The sequence below is a fragment of the Panthera tigris genome, chromosome B1 (genome assembly GCF_018350195.1).
Source record: "Panthera tigris isolate Pti1 chromosome B1, P.tigris_Pti1_mat1.1, whole genome shotgun sequence".
Classification (NCBI taxonomy): Eukaryota; Metazoa; Chordata; class Mammalia; order Carnivora; family Felidae; genus Panthera; species Panthera tigris.
This window is the reverse complement of record NC_056663.1, coordinates 145304431-145325005: the sequence shown is the minus strand read 5'-3', so window position 1 is coordinate 145325005 and position 20575 is coordinate 145304431. Positions and strand designations below refer to the sequence as shown.

At 38.8% G+C, this 20575-nt stretch overlaps 1 protein-coding gene across 4 annotated transcripts in view; it reads right to left on the bottom strand.

The window, feature by feature from the left end:
- ANKRD17 (ankyrin repeat domain 17) overlaps nucleotides 1–17945 on the bottom strand; it is a 163508-nt gene extending 145563 nt beyond the window's left edge. For all 4 annotated transcript variants that reach the window (XM_042984388.1, XM_042984389.1, XM_042984392.1 and 1 more), the window contains exon 1: nucleotides 17454–17945. In XM_042984388.1, coding sequence (XP_042840322.1) covers nucleotides 17454–17873 — 420 coding nt within the window. In that variant the 5' untranslated portion in view covers nucleotides 17874–17945. The remainder of the gene's footprint in view (nucleotides 1–17453) is intronic.
- Between the last annotated feature and the right edge of the window lie 2630 nt (nucleotides 17946–20575).

Genomic DNA, 20575 nt, shown 5'->3' with positions numbered 1-20575 from the left:
AACACTAAATATTCCAAACAGTTTACTATTAGGAAATTTAGTATTGGAACTCATTATATGAATAGACTGGAAGGGAGGGAAAAGAAATACTCATTTCAACAGATGCCAAAAATGCATTTGATAAAATTTAGTATACATTTCCGATAAAACTTTGTGAGCTAGGAGAAAGAGTTACTTTAGCTTAGTATACTAAATTAACAAAGAATATTTGCATTATACTTAATAGTGACACAGCATCGCTCCCATTAGCACTCCCTAGATAACGACTGCCTCTATTACGACTTTTATTCAACATTTTGGGAATGTTCAAAACTGATGCAAGAAGAAGAAAAAACAAGAAGTATAAGTACTGAAAAAGAAGAGAAAGAAGACAATCATTTATTAAAGTCAATATAACAATTTAGTCAGAAAACTCAATAGAATAAACTGACTTAAAAGAAGAATTCAATTAAGTGGCCATATACATATGAAAATCAATAGGTTCCTATCCTCCAACAATAACTAATTACAAAGTGTAATGGAAGAAAGAATACCATTCATAATGGTAATAATAACTATAAAATAATCTGGAATAAATCCATCCCCCTCAAAATGTGCAAAACCTGTATGAAAACGATAAAATTTTATTAAAGACAGCCTGAAGAAAATAGAAGCACACCATGTTTCTGGATGGAAATGCTCAGTATTATACATCTATTTCTCCTCAAATTAATTCATACTTCAATGTAATTCCAATTAAAATATCAATGCGCATATTTTATGGCAGTTTACAAAAGTCATCTAACAAGTTAAATGCACACTATCTAGAACTCCTGACAAATCAATGACAACTGCCTTCTACAAAATCAAAGCATTATAACATACTAGGGTGAGCCATACAAAATCACAGATATTTGATGACTTTCAATGAATAAAATAACAATTTCAAAAGGTCCAACCAAATAACCAAAATTGATGTGGACACAAGAATAAAAAAAAAAAACAAAAAAAAAAACAGCTATTACTGGAGTGCCTGGGTGGCTCAGTTAGTTAAGCATCTGACTCTTGATTTCAGCTCATTATCAGGATCATGAGATCAAGCCCCATGTTGGGCTCCATGCTAAGTGTGGAGGCTGTTTGAGATTCTCTCTCTCTCTCTCTCTCTCTCTCTCCCCCCTACCCATCTGCCACGTGTACCTCCCCCCTTATAAAAACAAAAACAAAAATAGCTATTAATCTGGGAATGTTAAACACTCAAATTCTCCTACTTCCACCACCCACAAATCCCTTTCTAAGTGGTAAGAAACAGGAGTCCACTCAAGTATTTAATACTAATAAAGCCTGGCAAAAGGCCAAGAGAGCCTCCTAGTTCTTACCCCAGTAACAGTGACAGAAAACTGAAAGGGAGGGTGGAGAAAAGGAGAGAATGTAGGGAGGAAAAGTTTCTTCCAACAACCCTGAACAGCTAGGCTAAAACCTAAAAGAGAAGAGACAAAGAACCAGAGGAAAAATATCCTAGAAAAAGAGTAAAAAGACCCTAAGTGAGAAAGTCTCCATGCTCTAAGAACTAGAAGGCTAGTAGGACTAGAAGATAGTGAATGAACTATGGGGCACCTGGGTGGCTCAGGCTTGGCTGAGCATCTGACTCTTGATTTCGGCTCAGATCATGATCCCAGGGTCATGGGATGGAGCCCCCTGTTGGGGCTCAGCGTGTAGCCTGCTTGAGATTCTCTTTCTCTCTCTCTCCCCCTCCCCACTGCTCTCCCATTTGTGCCAGCCCTCTCGCTCAAAGATTAAAAAAAAAAAAAAAAAAAAAAAAAAGACAATAGGGAATGAACTGAAAAGGATATAAAATGAGGCTAGAACAGTAAGAAGAATCAGCCATATGAAGTCTTATAAGCCAAGGCAGGAGTTTGGATTTTATTCTAAGGGCAATGAGAAGTTAAATGAGGATTTACATTTCAGAAAGATTAGCCTAGCTGTTGCATGAAGAATGAAATGTAGTGTGAGGAGGCAAGGAAGAGTGCTAGATCAAATTAGGAAGCTACTATGAAGTCCCAGTAAGATAGCACCCTGGACTAATATGATGGCAGCAAAGATGGAGGTATAGCTTGGAAGTCTTATGTCCAGTATTCTTTCTCTTCCCACTCTGCCACCTCACTATTCTGGCAACAGGAACACTTTTTTGGGAAGCCATTCCATGAGACTCAGGAGAAAATGACCTCTCCTAGTCTATCTCCTAGAAAGTACAGAAAGACATGACCTAGGCCTGAACAAAGCATCTTTTTCCTTATCAATGGCTGGTTCAGGAATGGACACATGACCCAAGCTGGGCCAACAAGATTATTTCAGGAGCCAGGAATGACTTTTTTTGTTGTACTGTGAGACACAAGGATATGTAATCCTAGAATTATATTGGTATAAGACATTTAATTATCCTCCAATATCCACACTCTTCTTTTAGTAAAACACTTCTCCACAGATTATATCTGGGTATGACGGCCATATACAAGACCTAGGTCCTAGGAATGGACATACAACTAAGTTCTGGCCAGAAAGTAATTTTGCAATTTCTTGGCCAATTCATTAAAAGAAAGCTATTTGTGTTTGCCTGTTTCTTATTCCTCATGTGTTATGCATTAGTTTTCCAGGGCTGTCTTAACAAAATACCAGACTGGATGGCTTAAACAAGAAAATTTTTTCTCCCAGTTCTTTAGGCTAGAAGTCCAAGATTGAGGTATCAGCAGGTTTGGTTTCTTTGGAGGTCTCTCTCTTTGGCTTGTCAATAGCTACCTTTTCACTGTGTCCTCACATGACCTTTTTTCTGTGTGCACACATTTCTGGTGTCTCTTCGTATCCAAATTCCCTCTTCTTATAAGAACACCTGTCAGATTGGATTAGGGCCTACCCATATGACCTGATTTAACCTTAATTCCCTTTTATAAGGCATTACCTTCTATATACAGTCACATTCTGAGTTACTAGGGGTTAAGGCTTCCTTTTTTTAAAAATCATTTTGTTATTTTTTTTCATCATGTTAACTGTACTCTTTAATCCCCATTTCCTATTACACCCATTCTTCCATCCACCTCCCCTCTGGTAACCATCAGTTTGTTCTCTATATTTCAGAGTCTGTTTCTTCGTTTGTCTCTCCCTTCTTTTCCATTGCTTGTCTGTTTGGTTGTTTAAATTCCATATATGAGTGAGATCACATGGTATTTGTCTTTCTCTATTTTCACTTAGCATTATACTCTCTAGTTCTATCCATGTTGTTGCAAACAGCAGAATTTCATTCACTTTTTATGGCTGAATAATATTCTACCTCTCACACACATACATCTTCTTTATCCACTCATGTATTGGACACCTGGGCTGCTTCCACAGTTTGTCTATTGTAAATAATGCTTCAATAAACATACAGAGGCATACGTTCCTTTTGATTAGTGTTTTTGTATTTGGGGGGTAAACACCCAGTAATGCAATTAGTGGACTGTAGGGTAGTTGTATTTTTAATTTTTTCAGGAACCTCCATACTGGTAACAACAGCTGTACCAGTTTGCATTCTCAACAACAATGGGTGTCAACGTTTCAACATGAATTTGGGAGGGACACCATTCAGCCCATAACAGGCTGGAACATGGATGTGATGCTAGTGAGCCAGATTAGACTTTGTAGATGAAGTCAACACCCTAAGGCAGAGCTGCCCAATAAAACTTTCTATAATGATGGAAATGTTCTGTATCTGCACTCTCCCAACATGGTAGCCACTAGCCACATGTTGACTATTTAAACTAATTAAAACTAAAACAAAACAAACAAATCTAAAAATCCAGCCACTGTTGTACCAGCCATATTTCAAGCACTGAGTAGCCATACTGGTAGCAGCTACCATATTGGACAGCACAGGTTAAGGGATGGTGTAACAAAACAGGAGACACTTAGACCTATGCACAACCTGAAGGACTTCCCTAGAGTATTATCACATAATCTATCCTGCTTGAACCACAAGTGTTTTGGAGTCTCTTTGTTCCAACAACCTATCTTATATTTTAATCAATACACTAAATTAGAAGTAAAGTGCTGCCATAACAAATTCTTAAAAACTCTGATAAGGCTAGAGGATAGCAAGGAAATGTGTCAGGCTGGAAAACTAACAACCTCTGTTACACAGTGACAAACCATTTAGTAAAACTCTTGTCTGTAATAATGGGGAGGGCACATTACATAACTACCAAGTGTGTATAGCTTGAAGAAAAGCAGTTAGAAAAACTCAGAATATTGGTGGGGTGTTGGTTGTTTAAACAGGCAAGAAGATCAGCTCAACCATGAATAAGGGAGTTGTGAGCAGAGATAAACATAAAAACAGTGCCACTGAGTGAAGCTCTAGTGCAGTAAATCCAGGCCTCTGAGATCAGCAAAGGCAGCTACTTTTGTGCTCCAAATAAAAGGGCAGAACTTTGTGACCTCAAAGGTTCTTTGCCACATAGTAGCAAAGAACAGGTGAAGAGTGTTGCTTTCCCATATGTGATGGTTTCTTGATGTGTCAACTTGGTTAGGCTAAACTAATCCTGGTGCTACTGTGGAGGGATTTGTAGATGTAATTAAAGTCCCTAATCAGGTGACTTTATGCTAAAGGGGATCATCCTTACTGAGCATGACCTAATAGGTAAGGTCTTAAAGGAGATTGGGTTCTTCCTGGCAAATGAGACTGCGAATGGCAGCTGAGTCTACAATTGCTCCCCCTTCCCTGGATCGTCATTTCCTAACTGCTTTGGGAGAGCCGTGTCAGCATATGACCTTGGGTTCTAGCCTACTTGAGATCTTCCCTTCCTAAATGCCTACCTTACAAACTTCAGACTTAGCCAGCTCCCAGAATTCTGTAATCCAATTCCCTGTAGTAAGTCTTTTAATATATGTCTATCTCTCTTTCTATCATATACAAATCTCCTATTTGTTCTGCTTCTCTGGTAAAACTTTTGACAGATACACCATTCAAGCCTATTATTTCAGATGCCCTCAAGGTAGCCCAGTAACAGAAAAAGGAACAGGTCTAGAACAGAGAGAGACCAGTAAGAGGATGAGTAGATTTCAAAAAATTAGGACTAAAAGAGATCTTTTGCTGAAGATAATGTCATATGGTACTGACTTAAAGAGAATGGAATAGGGGTGCCTACGTGGCTGAGTTGGTTAAGCATCTGACTTCCACTGCTCAGGTCATGATCTCATGGTTCGTGGGTTCGAGTCCAGCACAGGCCTCTGTGCTGACTGCTCAGAGCCTGGAGCCTGCTTCAGATTCTGTGTCTCCCCCTCTCTCTGCCCCTCCCCCGCTAACACTCTGTTTCTGTCTCTGTCTCTCTTAAAAAATTAATAAACATAAAAAAAATAATTTAAAAAAGGGAAGAATAGAAATCTATTAAGTTTTTGGAAGAGTTTTACCACCAAACTATATTAGTGGCCTATAAAAACCTATGACTGAACCTTACATAACCCTGCAGCTCCTAAATCTATACCAACTGGCAGGGAGCTATAAAAGTTGCATAATTCCTAGAGATGTCATACTCTTGAATGCCTTCTACTTCAGATGTAGCAAAGAAAGATAACAAACAAGGAAGAATCACCTAAGAACAAAGCCAAGGACACATGCAATAGTCAAAGTGCATTCCTCCCATAGAGCAAAACAGAGTTTAACCAAGGAATTGACATAGTTGCCAAAGCAGAGTCTTCTGTCCAGAAGGATTTCAGTATTAATATGCACCAACAACCGCTATCTACTTCTATTCTTTCCCTCTCCAAAGAAGCATCATTATGATTATCCTTAATAATCATCCTATTCCTATCAACTACTGTACAATGGACTAGGCAAAAGGAGAGATACATTATTTATTTAGATTACTGGCTAAATTAAGAATAAAAGCATTATATAGGGCTGAGCTATATATAGTAACTGGATGGGACCTAGGATCGATTCCCTTGACAAAGGAAAGTATGTGTTAAAACAAAGGTTTGCACAAATGTTGGGTGACCAAAAAGGTTCAAACCACTACTCAAGAAGAAAAGTTTGAATTGGAAAGACACACTTGATAGTCCCTAACTTATGCATATGTAAACACACAAGACTAGATAAAATCACCTAAGAAATGAGATTACGTACAAGACTGAAAAGGGCTCAGGATTGAGCAATAAGGTACTAAATAATCAAAGGATTTACAATGAGGGGAGTAGGAGGAAGTAAGAAGACCAACCAAAAAGCAGCTAGTAATAAAGAAACAGAAGAGGACGGTAAAACAGAAGCAAAGAGGGTAGCATTTTTTAAGACACAAAAATCGGTCAACAAAGTCAAATGATATTGAAATGAGTAAATAAGAAATGGACCCTACAACGAAATAGTATATCCAAAAAGATATCCATGTATCTTTGAAAACAAAGCACAGAAGTATTAAAATTTCTAAGAATTTTTTCTTCAAATATTGGGATAAAGAAGGTCTCCAAAAGTCACAATAGAATAATTCATTTTACTACACAAAAATAAAAATGTTTCGATGTTTCACATAGTATTGTGAAAATACTATGAGCAGAGAACAACAAATACTGTGAAAGATTAATATGCATAAATATAAATAGCACCAAATCACTTAGAAAAAAGACAATTCTAATAGAAAAATAAGGATAAAACAGCAAATTTTCAAAAGAAATACAAATGAAAAATATACATAAAAATTTAACTGATGTCAACAGTAATCAGGAAAATAAAAACAAAAACATTATTTTTTGTTTAAAAGATTTTAAAAACTAAGATTGCTCATTTCCAGTAATTTTTTTAATGTTTATTTGTTTTTCAGAGAGAGAGACAGAGAGAGAGAGAGAAAGAGACAGAGAGAGAGAGAGAGAGAGAGAATAAGCGGGGGAGGGACAGAAAGAGAGGGAGACACAAAATCTGAAGCAGGCTCCAGGCTCTGAGCTGTCAGCACAGAGCCCAACGTGGGGCTCAAACTTGTGAACGGCAAGATCATGACTTGAGCCAAAGCCAGACACTTAACCAATTGAGCCATCTAGGCACCCCTCCGGTAATATTCTTACTACCCTGTTGATGGAAGTAAAACTTGGAAGTATTTATTAAATTTAACATGTGCAAAACCTTTGGCCTAGCAATTCTTTCCAGGAATCCATCCTAAACTAATATTTTTCTATTTAAAAATAACCGTAAAAGAATGGTCACTTCAGCATTATACATGTAATAGCAACGTACTGAAAACAATGAAAATGTCTACCAATATAAAGGAGGAAATAAATCATAAACATTCATACTATGGAACATTCATAAGTCAATAAGAACAATGAGACAAATCCTAATGTACTGTTAGACACACATACCCCTTTCTCCACCCCACACTCATTCATCCACTCTCACCAAGAAACTAGAACATTTGATATGCACCAAGCTGTTAGCAGCATTTACTCTAAGAAAAAATGAGATAGAAACTCTCATGTATTAGAAGACTTTTTAAAAGTAGGAATGCACTCATTAGTTTTTATAGTTAAATAAGTATGCAACCATTATCTGAAGATTTATCTCTTCAACTGACATATTTTAAGTATGATCACCAATGAAACTTTTGGCAGACAAGATTTCTAAGTGACAGTTTTACTCTGTGTGACAGGTAATTTGATTAACATACACCAAGGGGAAAAAAAAGAAAAAACTTTAAATAATGATTAATTCTGCAAAGTAGAATTATAGGTGATTTTTGTATTCTTTTTTGGATCTTTTTGATTTTGTCAAATTTTCTACAAATATGTACATGCTTCTACACATGTGCATACATTTAATTAATTAATAATGTTTAAACACCATATTTAACACCATATTTAAAATCTAATTTAGAAGATATTTAACATTGTATTCTACACTGTTCTATAATTCAATTTCTCATATTTTAATATATTTATACCTGCATTAACCACAAGTATATCTTTATAACCTCTTCTTACTACAAAATCTTCAGGGTAAATTAGGATGGATAAGTCTTTGGTGTAATTTAATTGTCAAGGACATTCTAGAAAAATAGCAAATACAGACCTCATTTTAAAAAAAAAAAAAAGAATCAGAACCTAACACCAAAAATTAGTGAGTATTCCAAGAGGCACTCATAAAAGATGTAAAGTCTACCCAACTTTTTTTTTTTAATGTTTATTTTTGAGAGAGAAAAAGAGTGAGTGGGGGGCAGGGGTGACAGAGAATCTGAAATGGGCTGTGTGCGGACAGCAGAAAGCTGATGTGGGGCTTGAACTCATGAACCATAAGATTATAACCTGAGCTGAAGTTGGACGCTTAACTGACTGAGCCACCCTGGGCACCCAAGTCTACCCAACTTGTATTCAAAACAGAAATAAAACAATCCCTATAATGAGATAAATTCTAAAGGCACACAGTTGCACTGAAAACTAACAGATTCCCAAATAATTATACAGGATTAAAATCATCTTCACAGTTCTAAATTATTATTAATTTTATCTCAACATGATTTAAATATTATGAAGGTAGGAATAATGTCTCAGTTTCTTCAAATTCCTCATAATCTCTGATTATTGCATAATCCCAATAATGCCTCTTAAATAAACTTATTTATAAGAGTATAATAATAGTGATATTTCCTAAAAATCTTTAAAAAATTCCATCACTGTGCTAAATTTTCATGTACGTAAATTTAAGTTTTACTAACCTACAACATGAATAAAATCAATTTGTTCAACATATACAGCTATTATTTTAAATATAGTTAACTTTTTAACATTCACTGAGAGGGAAATGGTTGAGATTATTATATACTGAAATCAGCCACATATAGGAGATAATAAATGTGTGTCAAGTTAAAGAATTAACTCCTATACTGCATCTTGAACTACTAAAAACTATACTAGAGGTTTTGTATTTCTGTTATTAACTTCAAATAAAAAAAAAAAATAAGAGGGAAACATTGCACAGAGAACTTAAGAGACTCTGAGGTCAAAGACTGAATTGGAAATACAACTGGTATAACACAAACAAGAAGCTTCCTTTTCCTATCAGGTTTCAAATTTAGAGTGATAGGAAAGAGGGAAAGGAAAACAGAGCTATACATTAATGCTTATTCTAAATTCAAAACTGATAAAACTAATTTTTCTACAGATCTCTCTGAGATATTTCTCAAAGGTTCTTTAATTAAAAGACAATTCAAGGGGCACCTAAGTGGCTCAGTCGGTTGCGCATCCAACTTCGGCTCAGGTTATGATCTCACAGTTCCTGAGTTCGAGCCCCACATCAGGCTCTCTACTGTCAGCGCAGAGCCCGCCTCAGATCCTCTATCCCCCTCTGTCCGCTCCTCCCCCACTTGTTTTCTCTTTCTCTCTCTCTCTCATAAATAAACATTAAAAAAAAAAAAAAAAAAGACAATTCAAGAGGGAAAACCCAGACCACAAATTAATTTTAGGGGGTTATTTCTTGCCTTTTATTTTCTTTTCTGTTCCTTTCTTTTGGGGGAGGACAAGGGGAACAGGAAAAAAAAACAAAAACGAAAGATTAAATGAGACCCAGTGGTACCTCAGGAGGGCACTATGCCCTGCTGGAGAGACACGGGTATACTAGTTTTGTAAATTTGTCATGTCTAGTGTGTACTTGCAAATAAGCTCAAGAAATAAGAATTGAGGAGATGACTTATTTTCAAAATTGAAATAATAGTATCTAATGCACCTCACATTTTTCTCCATAACTCAAGTTTTAGTACTGATTAATCTGAATATTAAGTAACAAGCAGTTAAGTATATAATTAAGTATAATCTGCGGTCCTCCTTTATCATGGATTCCATCCCTAACCCTCCAATCATTTTTAAACTATTCCACTCTAGAACTTCCCTACTTTTAGTCAACATTTTCATGGTACAGCCAGCAGAAATACACATAATCTGTTTTGTGCAGATGTATCACAGAATTACTTAAAATAAGTTATAATTCTCCAATACCTTAACTCATCTTGTTCAATACTATGCTGAATTTTACTGAAAAAGCATGCTTTGTTTCAGATCATTTACCAAAAAAGAGCATGTTTTTTACCTTGACTCATAAAAGCGTATTTAACATTTTAACCTATTATCAACAATCTTATTGTCCATTACACACAATTCACTATGATCTATCTATACACCTTGAAAGGGATTTCATCATATTATCAAAATTGTTTATAAACATATTAAATAATATTGGCTCCAAAAGGAATTCTCAAAGTACTGTGATCTTTACATATTTTTGTAACTGACCCTCTTTTATGTCTAGTCTCACCCAGAAGTAAGCTTAACTTTTTTTTTTTTTTTAATTTGGGGGAGAAGGGGAAAGAGAGAGAGAGCACGCCGAGCCCACACACACACACACACACACACACACACAGAGGGGAGGGGCAGAGAGAAAAGAAAGAGAACCCCAAGCAGGCTCCACGCTCAGTGCAGAGCCAGACAAGGGGCTCGATCCGACCCTGGGATCATGACCTGAGCCGAAATCAAGAGTTGGACGTTCAATCAACTGAGCAGCCCAGGCACCCTTTAGGTCAACTTTTTAAAGATCAAGGTAATGTTTATAGGGTTTTATAACAGAAGGCAACTTACATTGTGCTTTCGATAATTAGATCTATATTAATTTTGAGTTTCAAAGCATTTTGGGGAAAAATAAAATCCAACACGTCCCTTTTCAATAATTAAAACCTAAATTATAAATCATGATAAAATAATACCTATGTCATTCCACAATTCCACTTCCCCTCTTAACTGGATAAGAAAAGTTTTTAAAGACAAAAATATATATATTAAGAAATTAAAAATCCTAAGAAAGGATGGGTATTTTGCTTCTGGGTGGCAAGTGGATAAGCATAACTATCAGACAGGTAAGGTTCCAGGGACTAGATGTGTATTCATATCCACCCTTCACCTGCAATTACCTAATTTTTTTTTCCCAAAAGGTGAAAATTAAAGGAAGTTAGTCAGATTTGGCATAGATTACCATGGATGTTGGTGCCCTCTAATGGTCCTAATAAAAACACAAGTAGTATCAGCAGGTACTACCCACATACTACTGTGAGGTGAAATTTTTTTCATCTATGGTCAAGTACATATAATGAAAATTCATTATATGTACATTTCCTAACCCACTAAATCACCGTGCTAAGAATGTAGAATAAACAACTGTCATAAATACAAATACACTGCCTAAAAATTGATTTCCTAGTCAACTGGATAGTATAACTAGATGCTAGGGGAAGCAATCTAGCAAACAGTCTAGCAAATTTTGGGAAGTCAAAATGTACTGCTCTGATGATCCCAAATATTTCCAGAGTAAGTGGCTAAAGAAGAAATATTTATTCATTTATTACTTATTTAGTTATTTTTACTTCAGAGATCTGACTTCATGAAAGCCTAGCAGAGGTAAGACACTAAGACTTACATAACACACATGGTACAATGCAGCAGGAGATATAAAGATGTGTAACGCAGTATTTCCATCTTCAAATCTGACAGTCCATAGCAGACTAGATGAAAACCACTTCATCAATTAAACAATTAAAAGGCAAAATATGAGGATTTAAGATAAGAGTAAGCATAGGGCTAATTTACCAGAAAGAACAAATAAGTCTTGGACTTCACAACACAAATAGGTCATCTGCATTACCACGTTACCTTGGTTATAAGCAGGCACATAAATGCCTGCCGAATTCCCACTACTACTGCAGTGAGAATGTTTCAAACTAAGAAGGTGGGAGGGAGGGAGAAGGCAGTCACAGACCTGTCTGAGTATCTTATAACAGTTTTACACACACACTATGAAGGTAGGGGAGAAAGAATAAAACACAAGCACCTTCAACAAAATCTTGGGTTTAATTTCAGGTATTCACAGCCTATCCAGATCCCAAGTTGACAACTTCTATTTAAAATAGTTTTTTAGCTTTTGGAAACAACCTTGAAAAGTAAAAATCTTGAGAGGGAGGAAGAAGCAACAGATTGCCTCTAGAGAGGGTTGTATTCACTATAAAGGTTCATTTTGTTAATAGTTAATTCTAGATGGTGGGAATATGGATATACTTATCTGCAGTTTTCTATATTTCTTCTTTTTTAATGAGTTGAATAAGAAAAAGAGAAGGAAACAAGAAAATAAGAACAAGAAAAGGAAAGAAAAGCTTGGAATAGTCAACGTGTCTTCAGTAGCTGGTTGCCCTACTGCCTAAAATGATCTTCCCCTACACTACCTGAATTTGTTTTCACACTATCTGAAATGCCAAGTTTCAAGATGCTGTATTTAACATCAAACAGCATAACAGAATATGTGAATGAATGAATGAATGAATGAATGAGTAGGCTATGAATCAAACAGGTTAAGTCCTGCTCTGCTAATTAGCTGTGTGACCCTGATGAAGCTACCTAAAACCCTTCTAAGCCTGTATCTTTTGCCTCTAAAGTTATTATGAATATCCCCTCCCAACATGTGTATACTTCTGAAACTCACCCACTTGATTTCAGCATATACATTTAACCATTTACTCTTACTCTCATTAATCACTGGTGCATTTTATTTTTTATTTTTTTTTCAACGTTTTTTATTTATTTTTGGGACAGAGAGAGACAGAGCATGAATGGGGGAGGGGCAGAGAGAGAGGGAGACACAGAATCGGAAACAGGCTCCAGGCTCGGAGCCATCAGCCCAGAGCCTGACGCGGGGCTCGAACTCACGGACCGCGAGATCGTGACCTGGCTGAAGTCGGACGCTTAACCGACTGCGCCACCCAGGCGCCCCAATCACTGGTGCATTTTAAAATCAATGTGCATTAAAACAGTTTTGCTCAACATTACTTACCCAGTATAGCAAAATGCCCAGCACAAAGCAGGAACTCTAAGCATTTAATGAATAATTAAAGAAATATGAGGACATCTACTCCACAGAGACAGGGTGAAAATAAAATGAGAATACAGATACCTGTATTATCTCATTTAATTCTCATAAGTGGTATAAAATAGGATCTACATTATCACCATTTACACAGTAAGAAACTGAGGCGCAGAGAGTTTAAGGTAACTTGCCCAAGATCACAAACCTATTGAATGATGGATCATATTTGACTCTAAGCTCTAGTCCGTGCTCTTAACCATTATGTTAGACTTGACACACAGTAGGCTCTGAATAAGTAATAGTTTCTTACTATGTTTTTAAAATGTAAATATATGTAGGAGGCTTAAGGTAGTTATCAGGCATTCAACAAAGTAAATTGGCTTTAAATGTCTTTCAGCCTAACACCTAGGGAACAGCCCCATCAGTAAGAGAAGTAAATTAGCAACTGAAAGATATTGAAATCCAAACTTCGGCGATTTGGCAGCCCTGGATCCAAGATGAGAGGAAGAAACTCCTCTTGGTTTCCTAAATGAATTCTGGAACTTTCCTAAGTGCTTAGACAGACTATGAAACAAGATAATTATGACAGAACTATTTCTTCAAAGATCTTAACATCTAGTTTACAAATACTGCTTCATCAATTAAGAGACGAAACTGGGTAACAAGTAAGCTTCTCTGGACTCAACTGGGATTCTACCGTTACAACAAAGGAACTGGGGTGGCATTTTTCCATTAAAAAACAACAACAAAAGATCTGGAAGCGAACTTGAAGGAACATAATATACTGAAATAATTTTTCTTTCTCTCATTCTCAACCCTACTTCTTCCATATCTACAAATTCTCCCTAGCCTTACAAATCCTTTCAAAAGTAAGTCAGTACTAATTTATTCACTGGTTCCCCTTGTCTAAAATTTCTTCACTAGGTTTGTCTCTTAAGTTTAAAGCACCAAGTTATCTACCAAAAAGAGTTGGAATTCTAATCCACTCCTACTGTACTTACATTTTACACCTCTTTAATAAAAATTACTTTTGAACATGAATCCTACCTTTAACAAGTTTTTTCCCTCTTTGAATTCTGCATTAGCAAACCATTCAATTACATTTAAAAATGCATTCAATAGAATGCAATGTTATTTCTGAAATCTCCAAAGTATCAACTCTTGAAATTTCAACATTGTTTTCCTGTAATATTCGAGTAAGCAATTTAATTTAGTCCACTAATTTGAAAAGAAGTGCATCAAGCCTTTCATGCTAGGAAATACACTTCTGTGTATTTTCTGTATTAGTCAGTCATCCACTGAAAACCAAGGATACTATGCATTTTTCAATTTTTGATCTAAGCTTTTGAGTCAAATGAGGGGGGAAGGAGAGGGAAGAGGAGAGCTCTTGGTCTTATCCTTTGTTTTCAGGTATAGATGAAGTTACATAAATTATCTAAAACATGATTATCCTATGCTGAAACACTGAAGAAAAATCCAATTCTCAATAACCTACTGTAACATTTGATAAGAATTAGATTCTTGTGGGGCACCTGGGAGGCTCAGTTGGTTAAGCGATCAACTTCAGCTCAGGTCATGATCTCATGGTTCATGAGTTTGAGCCCTGCATCAGGTTCTGTGCTGACAGCTCAGAGCCTGGAGCCTGCTTCGGATTCTTTGTCTCCCCCACTCTCTGCCCCTCCCCCACTCGCACTTGTGTGTGTGTGTGTGTGTGTGTGTGTGTGTGTGTGTGTGTGACTCTCTCTCTCTCTCTCTCTCTCTCTCTCTCTCTCGCTCAAAAAATGAATAAACATTAAAAAATTTTTTTAAAAATTAGATCTTCTTCAACATTCAAGTAAAGCTCCTTACTCTTTAAATTGAATCTCCTTTCCTTCGAACTTTTCTCTTTCAGCAGATATGGAGAATATCCAGCTAACATTTCTTCATAGTAAATATACATATTTTTTGTTAAATTATCATCCACTTTTTCAGGTTAAGTACCTGAAACCAAAACTATATACAAAAATTATAACCTTCCATATTTCTTTTTAACCTTTTGGTAATTCTTATTAGAAGGATAACCTCAGGGATCATGTTATCCACGTTTTATTTTGTGTAGCCAGTAACAGAATGAATTAGAAAATGGACTTAAATACAAAGAGTATTAGCCACAAGATTTCCTAGCTCTAGAAAGTTAAACTTCTGCTGACATGTCAATAAAATGATAATGAAATGAAAAACATTGCACAACTCACCCAATTAGCTTATAGTGTACAGTGACTATGAGGTTTATTTATTTCTTTATTTTGGTCAAGGATGGAGGCAGGTGCAAAGACATACTGTACTCCTTTCTGTTTGCTCATCCCTCATCATGTACCTATACGGATTTTTTTTAATGGCTGCACTTTCTTACACTTATTTCTCCTGACTCATCTTCATAACAAATGACAAACCCGTTGTTTACACCACTGTGGACAGAACAAAATAAAGCATATTAAAAACAAAGAAACTCCCTAGTTGATGAAAGTCAAAATATATCATTTCCATTTTCTGAAGAAAATAAACCTGCTTCACAAAACTAACACACCTATAAACTTACTAAAAGTTTTGCTTATTAGGCCAAATTCCAATGAACAAAACTACATAGGTATGTGAAGTTTACAGCAGAATATTCCCCTAAGTACTACACTCAACTTGATACTGAGTTCTAAACCAGAGCTTGATATTCTGTGGGAGTATTTAAAATCTTAATAAAATACTGGCATTCTGACCACAGCTGCATGTTTGTGTTACCTTGCAATTCATTGCCTGTTTTTTGAAAGATTCGGGAGGGGGATGCAAGGAAATAAACTGCCATAAAAAGTGTACTGTTCGGAACCATTAGAAAACTTTGATTTTCTACTTTTGCTACACTCCACCACAATCAGTTTCTTCTAAGCCTTGTTTTCCTCATTTTTAAAATAAAAGGGCTGAACTAGATTATCTCTAAAATGTTTCTCATCTCTGTAAAGAACTGTACAAGGAAATGATTCTAACTACCATAATATTTTATTGAAAATAAGAATCCTGTCACACCCTTTTCTCCATTGTTTCAAATGCAGCCCGAGCAACACACTATATAGAGAGGTTCCAACTAAAATCAATACAAAATCTATCAATACAAATCTATGCTTAGAATTCAACAGGATACAGAATAGCAGGGAGTGTTCATCTTTTTGGCACACATACTTTAACTATTACATCTCTACCTATATAACTTCATCCAGTCTGAGGTAAAAGAGAATCTGGTCTTCCAACAGAGAAGTCTCAAACTCTTTAAAAGGTATTTCTCTATTTGAACAGAACTCAAGATCCAATAATGCAATTTTCAAAAAACAAGCTTTGCACCAAGATAAATTCTGTTTGTGGAAAAGAATAAATGGCAAGTGCTACTTCTAGATAATTCAGTTGTTCTCGTACAACTGGATTTAAAATCAGCCTTTAAAGAGGTTTTCCTTCTGCTGCCTTAAGTTACGACTTCTTTCTCCGAATCAAGATTTTCTAGCTTCCATTTCAGGGAGTGGACAAGAGAGTTACAAAAGAGTTGATAACTAGTAAGGCTAACTCTTCGTTTGTTGTCAGTATGCTATGTTTTACTGAGCTTTTGGGTTATATGGCCTTTGAAGAATAAGGTCCTGCAACGCCGCCTGTCTGTGGACCCAGGAAAAATTATAAAACAGTTATGAAACCAGATCACTAGGACAAACCAAGAGGCCTTCCTATTCCAACTCACCACAACCAAGACTGGCTTCAAAGCACTCTTGAGCTGCCCCAGAATATCTGGAAAACGCGAGAGCCTGGCTGAATTCCTCCTCACTAAGGAAGCATCTGAAGATGTATATGTATGTACATGTAAGAGTCAAATATATTTTCAGCCACTCAGTTCCATATCAATATACAGGGATATAAGATCGGTTCATCCAAAATCCTTGAGAGAGCAAAGAACTAAAAGCTATTTCAGCAGCCACAATAGTTACGGGAAAAAAAAAAAAAAAAACCTGCAGCAGAACAGTATGGAAAAGTACAGCTTCTCACGTGTCTCTCACATACACAAATACTTAGCTCTGAGTCCCTTACAACCTTACCTCCCCTCCAAACTGCTCTCTCTTCCACCTCACAAGTGGGAGAAATCTACCAACCTCCCAGTCATTCCCCAAGAGACTCAGCTACCTATTATCTTACCCCTCCCGCTTTGGTCCCGCCCCCGCCCCAGGAATAACAGGGCCCTGCTGACCCCAGGCAGACCCCGCCGGGTGTGCAAACAGGGAATCTAACCAATTCCCTCCATCCTTAACCATGTGAACCATCCCGGGATAACCTGCTGTTCACCAACTCCGTGGGCTCTGTGGTCCTCCCACCCCCACGTGTCAGCTACCCTCCCCCACATCCCCACACCTCACGATTTAGGCCGGGGAAAGAAAGAGGGCAGTGGAAAGCCTGGCCGCTGAGATAGATCGACCCACAGGAATCTGTCCCACCGCAAGTCCCCTCCCACCTTCGGCCCCTACCCTTTACTGCCCCATCCTCCCTCCTTCCTTTGAAAGCAGGCCCTTGCCTCAGAAACCTCTTCTTCCTCGTCGTCGTCGTCCTCTTCTTCCTCGCTGTTGTTGCTGCTGGTGCCGCCGCCGCCTCCACCGCCGCCGCCGCCGCCGCCTCCACCGCCGCCGCTGTTGTCGCTGTCGCTGCTGCTTTCGCTGCTGCTGGGGGGTCGGCAAGTCCGGTTACGCTTGGCCTTGTGGTGCTGCTGCTGCGGCGGCTTCTTCTTCAGGAGTAGGTCGCAGACTCGCACCATCCCACGAGGAGAAGAGGCCGAGCGAGCCCCGCTGCTGCCGCCAACGCCGCTGCCGACCTCCGCCGCCGCCGCCGCCGCCGCCGCGGGGGGGCCCGCCACGGCCGCCACCGCCGGGGGGCTCCCTTCTCCCTCAGCCGCTGCCGCCGCCGCCGCCGCCGCCACCGGAACCGTCGCCTTCTCCATCCCCGGGGAAAGAGGGGGGGCGCGGACGGGGGAGGGGCGTGGGGGCTACGCTCTACCGCGACTTCGGCCGCACCGGGGCCGACACAGCGCTCGGTGCCGCCTCCGCCGCCACCGCCTCGGTCACCTCTACTGCCGCCGCCGCCGCCGCCGCTCCGCCAGCTCTCACCTCGTCTCGCGATACTAAGGGCGGGGAGCCTGACGATGGGAGGGAGGGAGAGGGAGGGAGTGTGAGGGAGCAAAGGAGGGAGGGAGGGGTGAGGCGTAAAGAGAGACCCGGGTGTCGGGAGACCCAGAGAAGGGGAGACCAGGAGGAAGCGAGGGAAGTGTGCCCAGGGCGACTTCCGATGGAGGGACGGCGGGGACAGAAGAGGCCCGCGGTTACAGTCGTAGCGCCTGCGAGCGCCCGGATTTCTTCTCTTTCCTCGCTATTTCCCCCACACATACAGCCCTTCAGACCTCCCTTCTTCCTTCCTCGCTTGTGACTAGAACGCAGCCGCAGGCGGAAGTGCAGGTGACGCCATCAGCCGTCGCCTGAGCCGTGGCGCGCGGGTGGCCCAAAGACGAAAGTGAGATTTCCAGGGCCAGATTCCGGGCCCCCGCGGGCTGGCACTGCTGCAGCGCGTGGGGCAGGCGGGCGGGCTGGAGAGCAGCGGCCCCGGGCCGGGTGGGAAGCCGGTGCGGACGCGCGGTGCAGACACTTTGTTAGCTGGAGGCCGGGACCGCCAGATCCGGGAGGTGGGGCCTCTTTCTGGACTGTCGTACGTAGTTTTATTCCTGGCCTTTTTTTTCCACCGCCAAATCGTGATTAAGGCTTTGGATCTTTAAGAGATGGCGTCGTGTAGAGGAAAGAGCCCTCTTTGGCCTGAGTCTTGAGGTATAGACTTCCTGAATCTGAGTTTACAGTTGTGTGTTATGAAGGAGTTCGATTAGGTGATGTCTGAGATTAAAGTTTCCAAAGGGGAAAAGACGGGAGAAGCAAGCACGATACGTGCCAGACTTTGCAGAGAATTCACCAAATGACCCTGATTTAGTTCTTCCACCCCTCACCGATTCGGCTTTGTTTCTGTGAAGTGAGCATCATAAATAATCATCCCTGTCTATGCATCTCTTGGAATGTTGTGAAGGAGGTTTTGAGTTCATTCGTAGGTGTATGAAGAACTTCCAGGGCTTTTGAAATAATAGCGTGGCTTATTGAACTCAGAACTATCCCTTTCTGGTCCAATAAGAGCACAGTGGCATAAGGAAAATGAAGCAAACGTCAAAGGCAGATGTACTGGCACAGGATAAAAATTATGTCTCAGCTGACATAGTTGCCATTTTAAGACTGCTAAGTTTAATTGAGTGTGCCTGAATTTTTTTTAGCTTTTTTTTTTCTTTTTAGCATTGGCATACCATATGAAATGTGGGCAGTTGCCAGTACTCTACAGAGTACTATGGCAGAATTGGCAATGACTGAATCAATTCATTCAAACAAAAATTCATCATGTTCCTACTGTGTGCATAAGTTTTGGAAATCAAAGTCTCTGCTTCCAGGGGCTTTATGGTGTGATAAGTACTATAGTAAATATACACACTAAGCTAACTATCTGCCTGTTCCTCTCCCACAGTTTTTGCCGAGGTCCTGTGCAGAACATGATACTACATTTGTGTATCTTAACACTACAGGTTTAGGTTCTAGAACCTCAGGTGGATTACTCCCTCCTACCCTGTATATTCATCAGCACCTTCTTTTCCCTTCCCACCAGAATACTTTTTGCAGTGTTTAAGTCCCAGCCACATTTCATTATATGACTTTACTTCAAACGCCAAAAGATTGATGCTGTTGTTAGGTGTCAACTCCTTTAATATTCTAAATACCATAAACTTAGATACTTCCAGAACTTTCCTCTTCTCCAGTATCAGAGGAATGAGACATTTCTGGCTCTTATACGAGATGAATTATCCATCTGCATTCTAGTTTCAATCTCCTCTTTCTCTTCCATTTATTACCTTTTCTGTCTTCAAACCTCCACATTTCTGGTTCCACTCTGTTTCCTTCCCTTCACAATTAGGCTTTTAAAGAGGATTCTATGTTCAATGTCTGTTATCTGAATTTAACTCATTAACCCTTTGCAATCGAACTTCTTTACCTAGAACACTATCAAAAATACTGTCTTTAATCCCATTACTTAGAAGAAAATAAGTTTGCATAGTAGTGAAATGAATATCTTGTTGGGACTAAGATGCAGTCAAACCTATTAGAATAGACCCCTAGAGTGACTTTCTATTACTTTTATCTAGCCTTTTTTTTTTTTTTTTTTAAGAACCTTGTGGCAGAGACTTGACTAGCCATTCATAAAACATTTCTTCTGGACATACAGCTAGACTGAATTTCCCAATTTCCTCTGAAGTTAGTTGGGGTTGTGTAGTTGACTTTTAGCCAATGAAATGTGAATGGAAGTGATGCACACATTTCCAGGCTTAATAAAGTTCCTCCCATCCTCCCTTACTCTTTTTCCATCAGCTAGTGAGTATCATAACCCTGAAAACTGTATGTTGGAGATGCCAGTGCCAGAAGAGAAGAACATGAGTAGCTAAATCACTACTTGGAAAACTGCCACCTCCAAATTAGAAAAACTCTTTTGGACTTCTTATAAGAAAAAACTGAGATTTGAGAATTTATGTTACAGGAGCTAGAATGACCATAACTAATCCAGAAATTG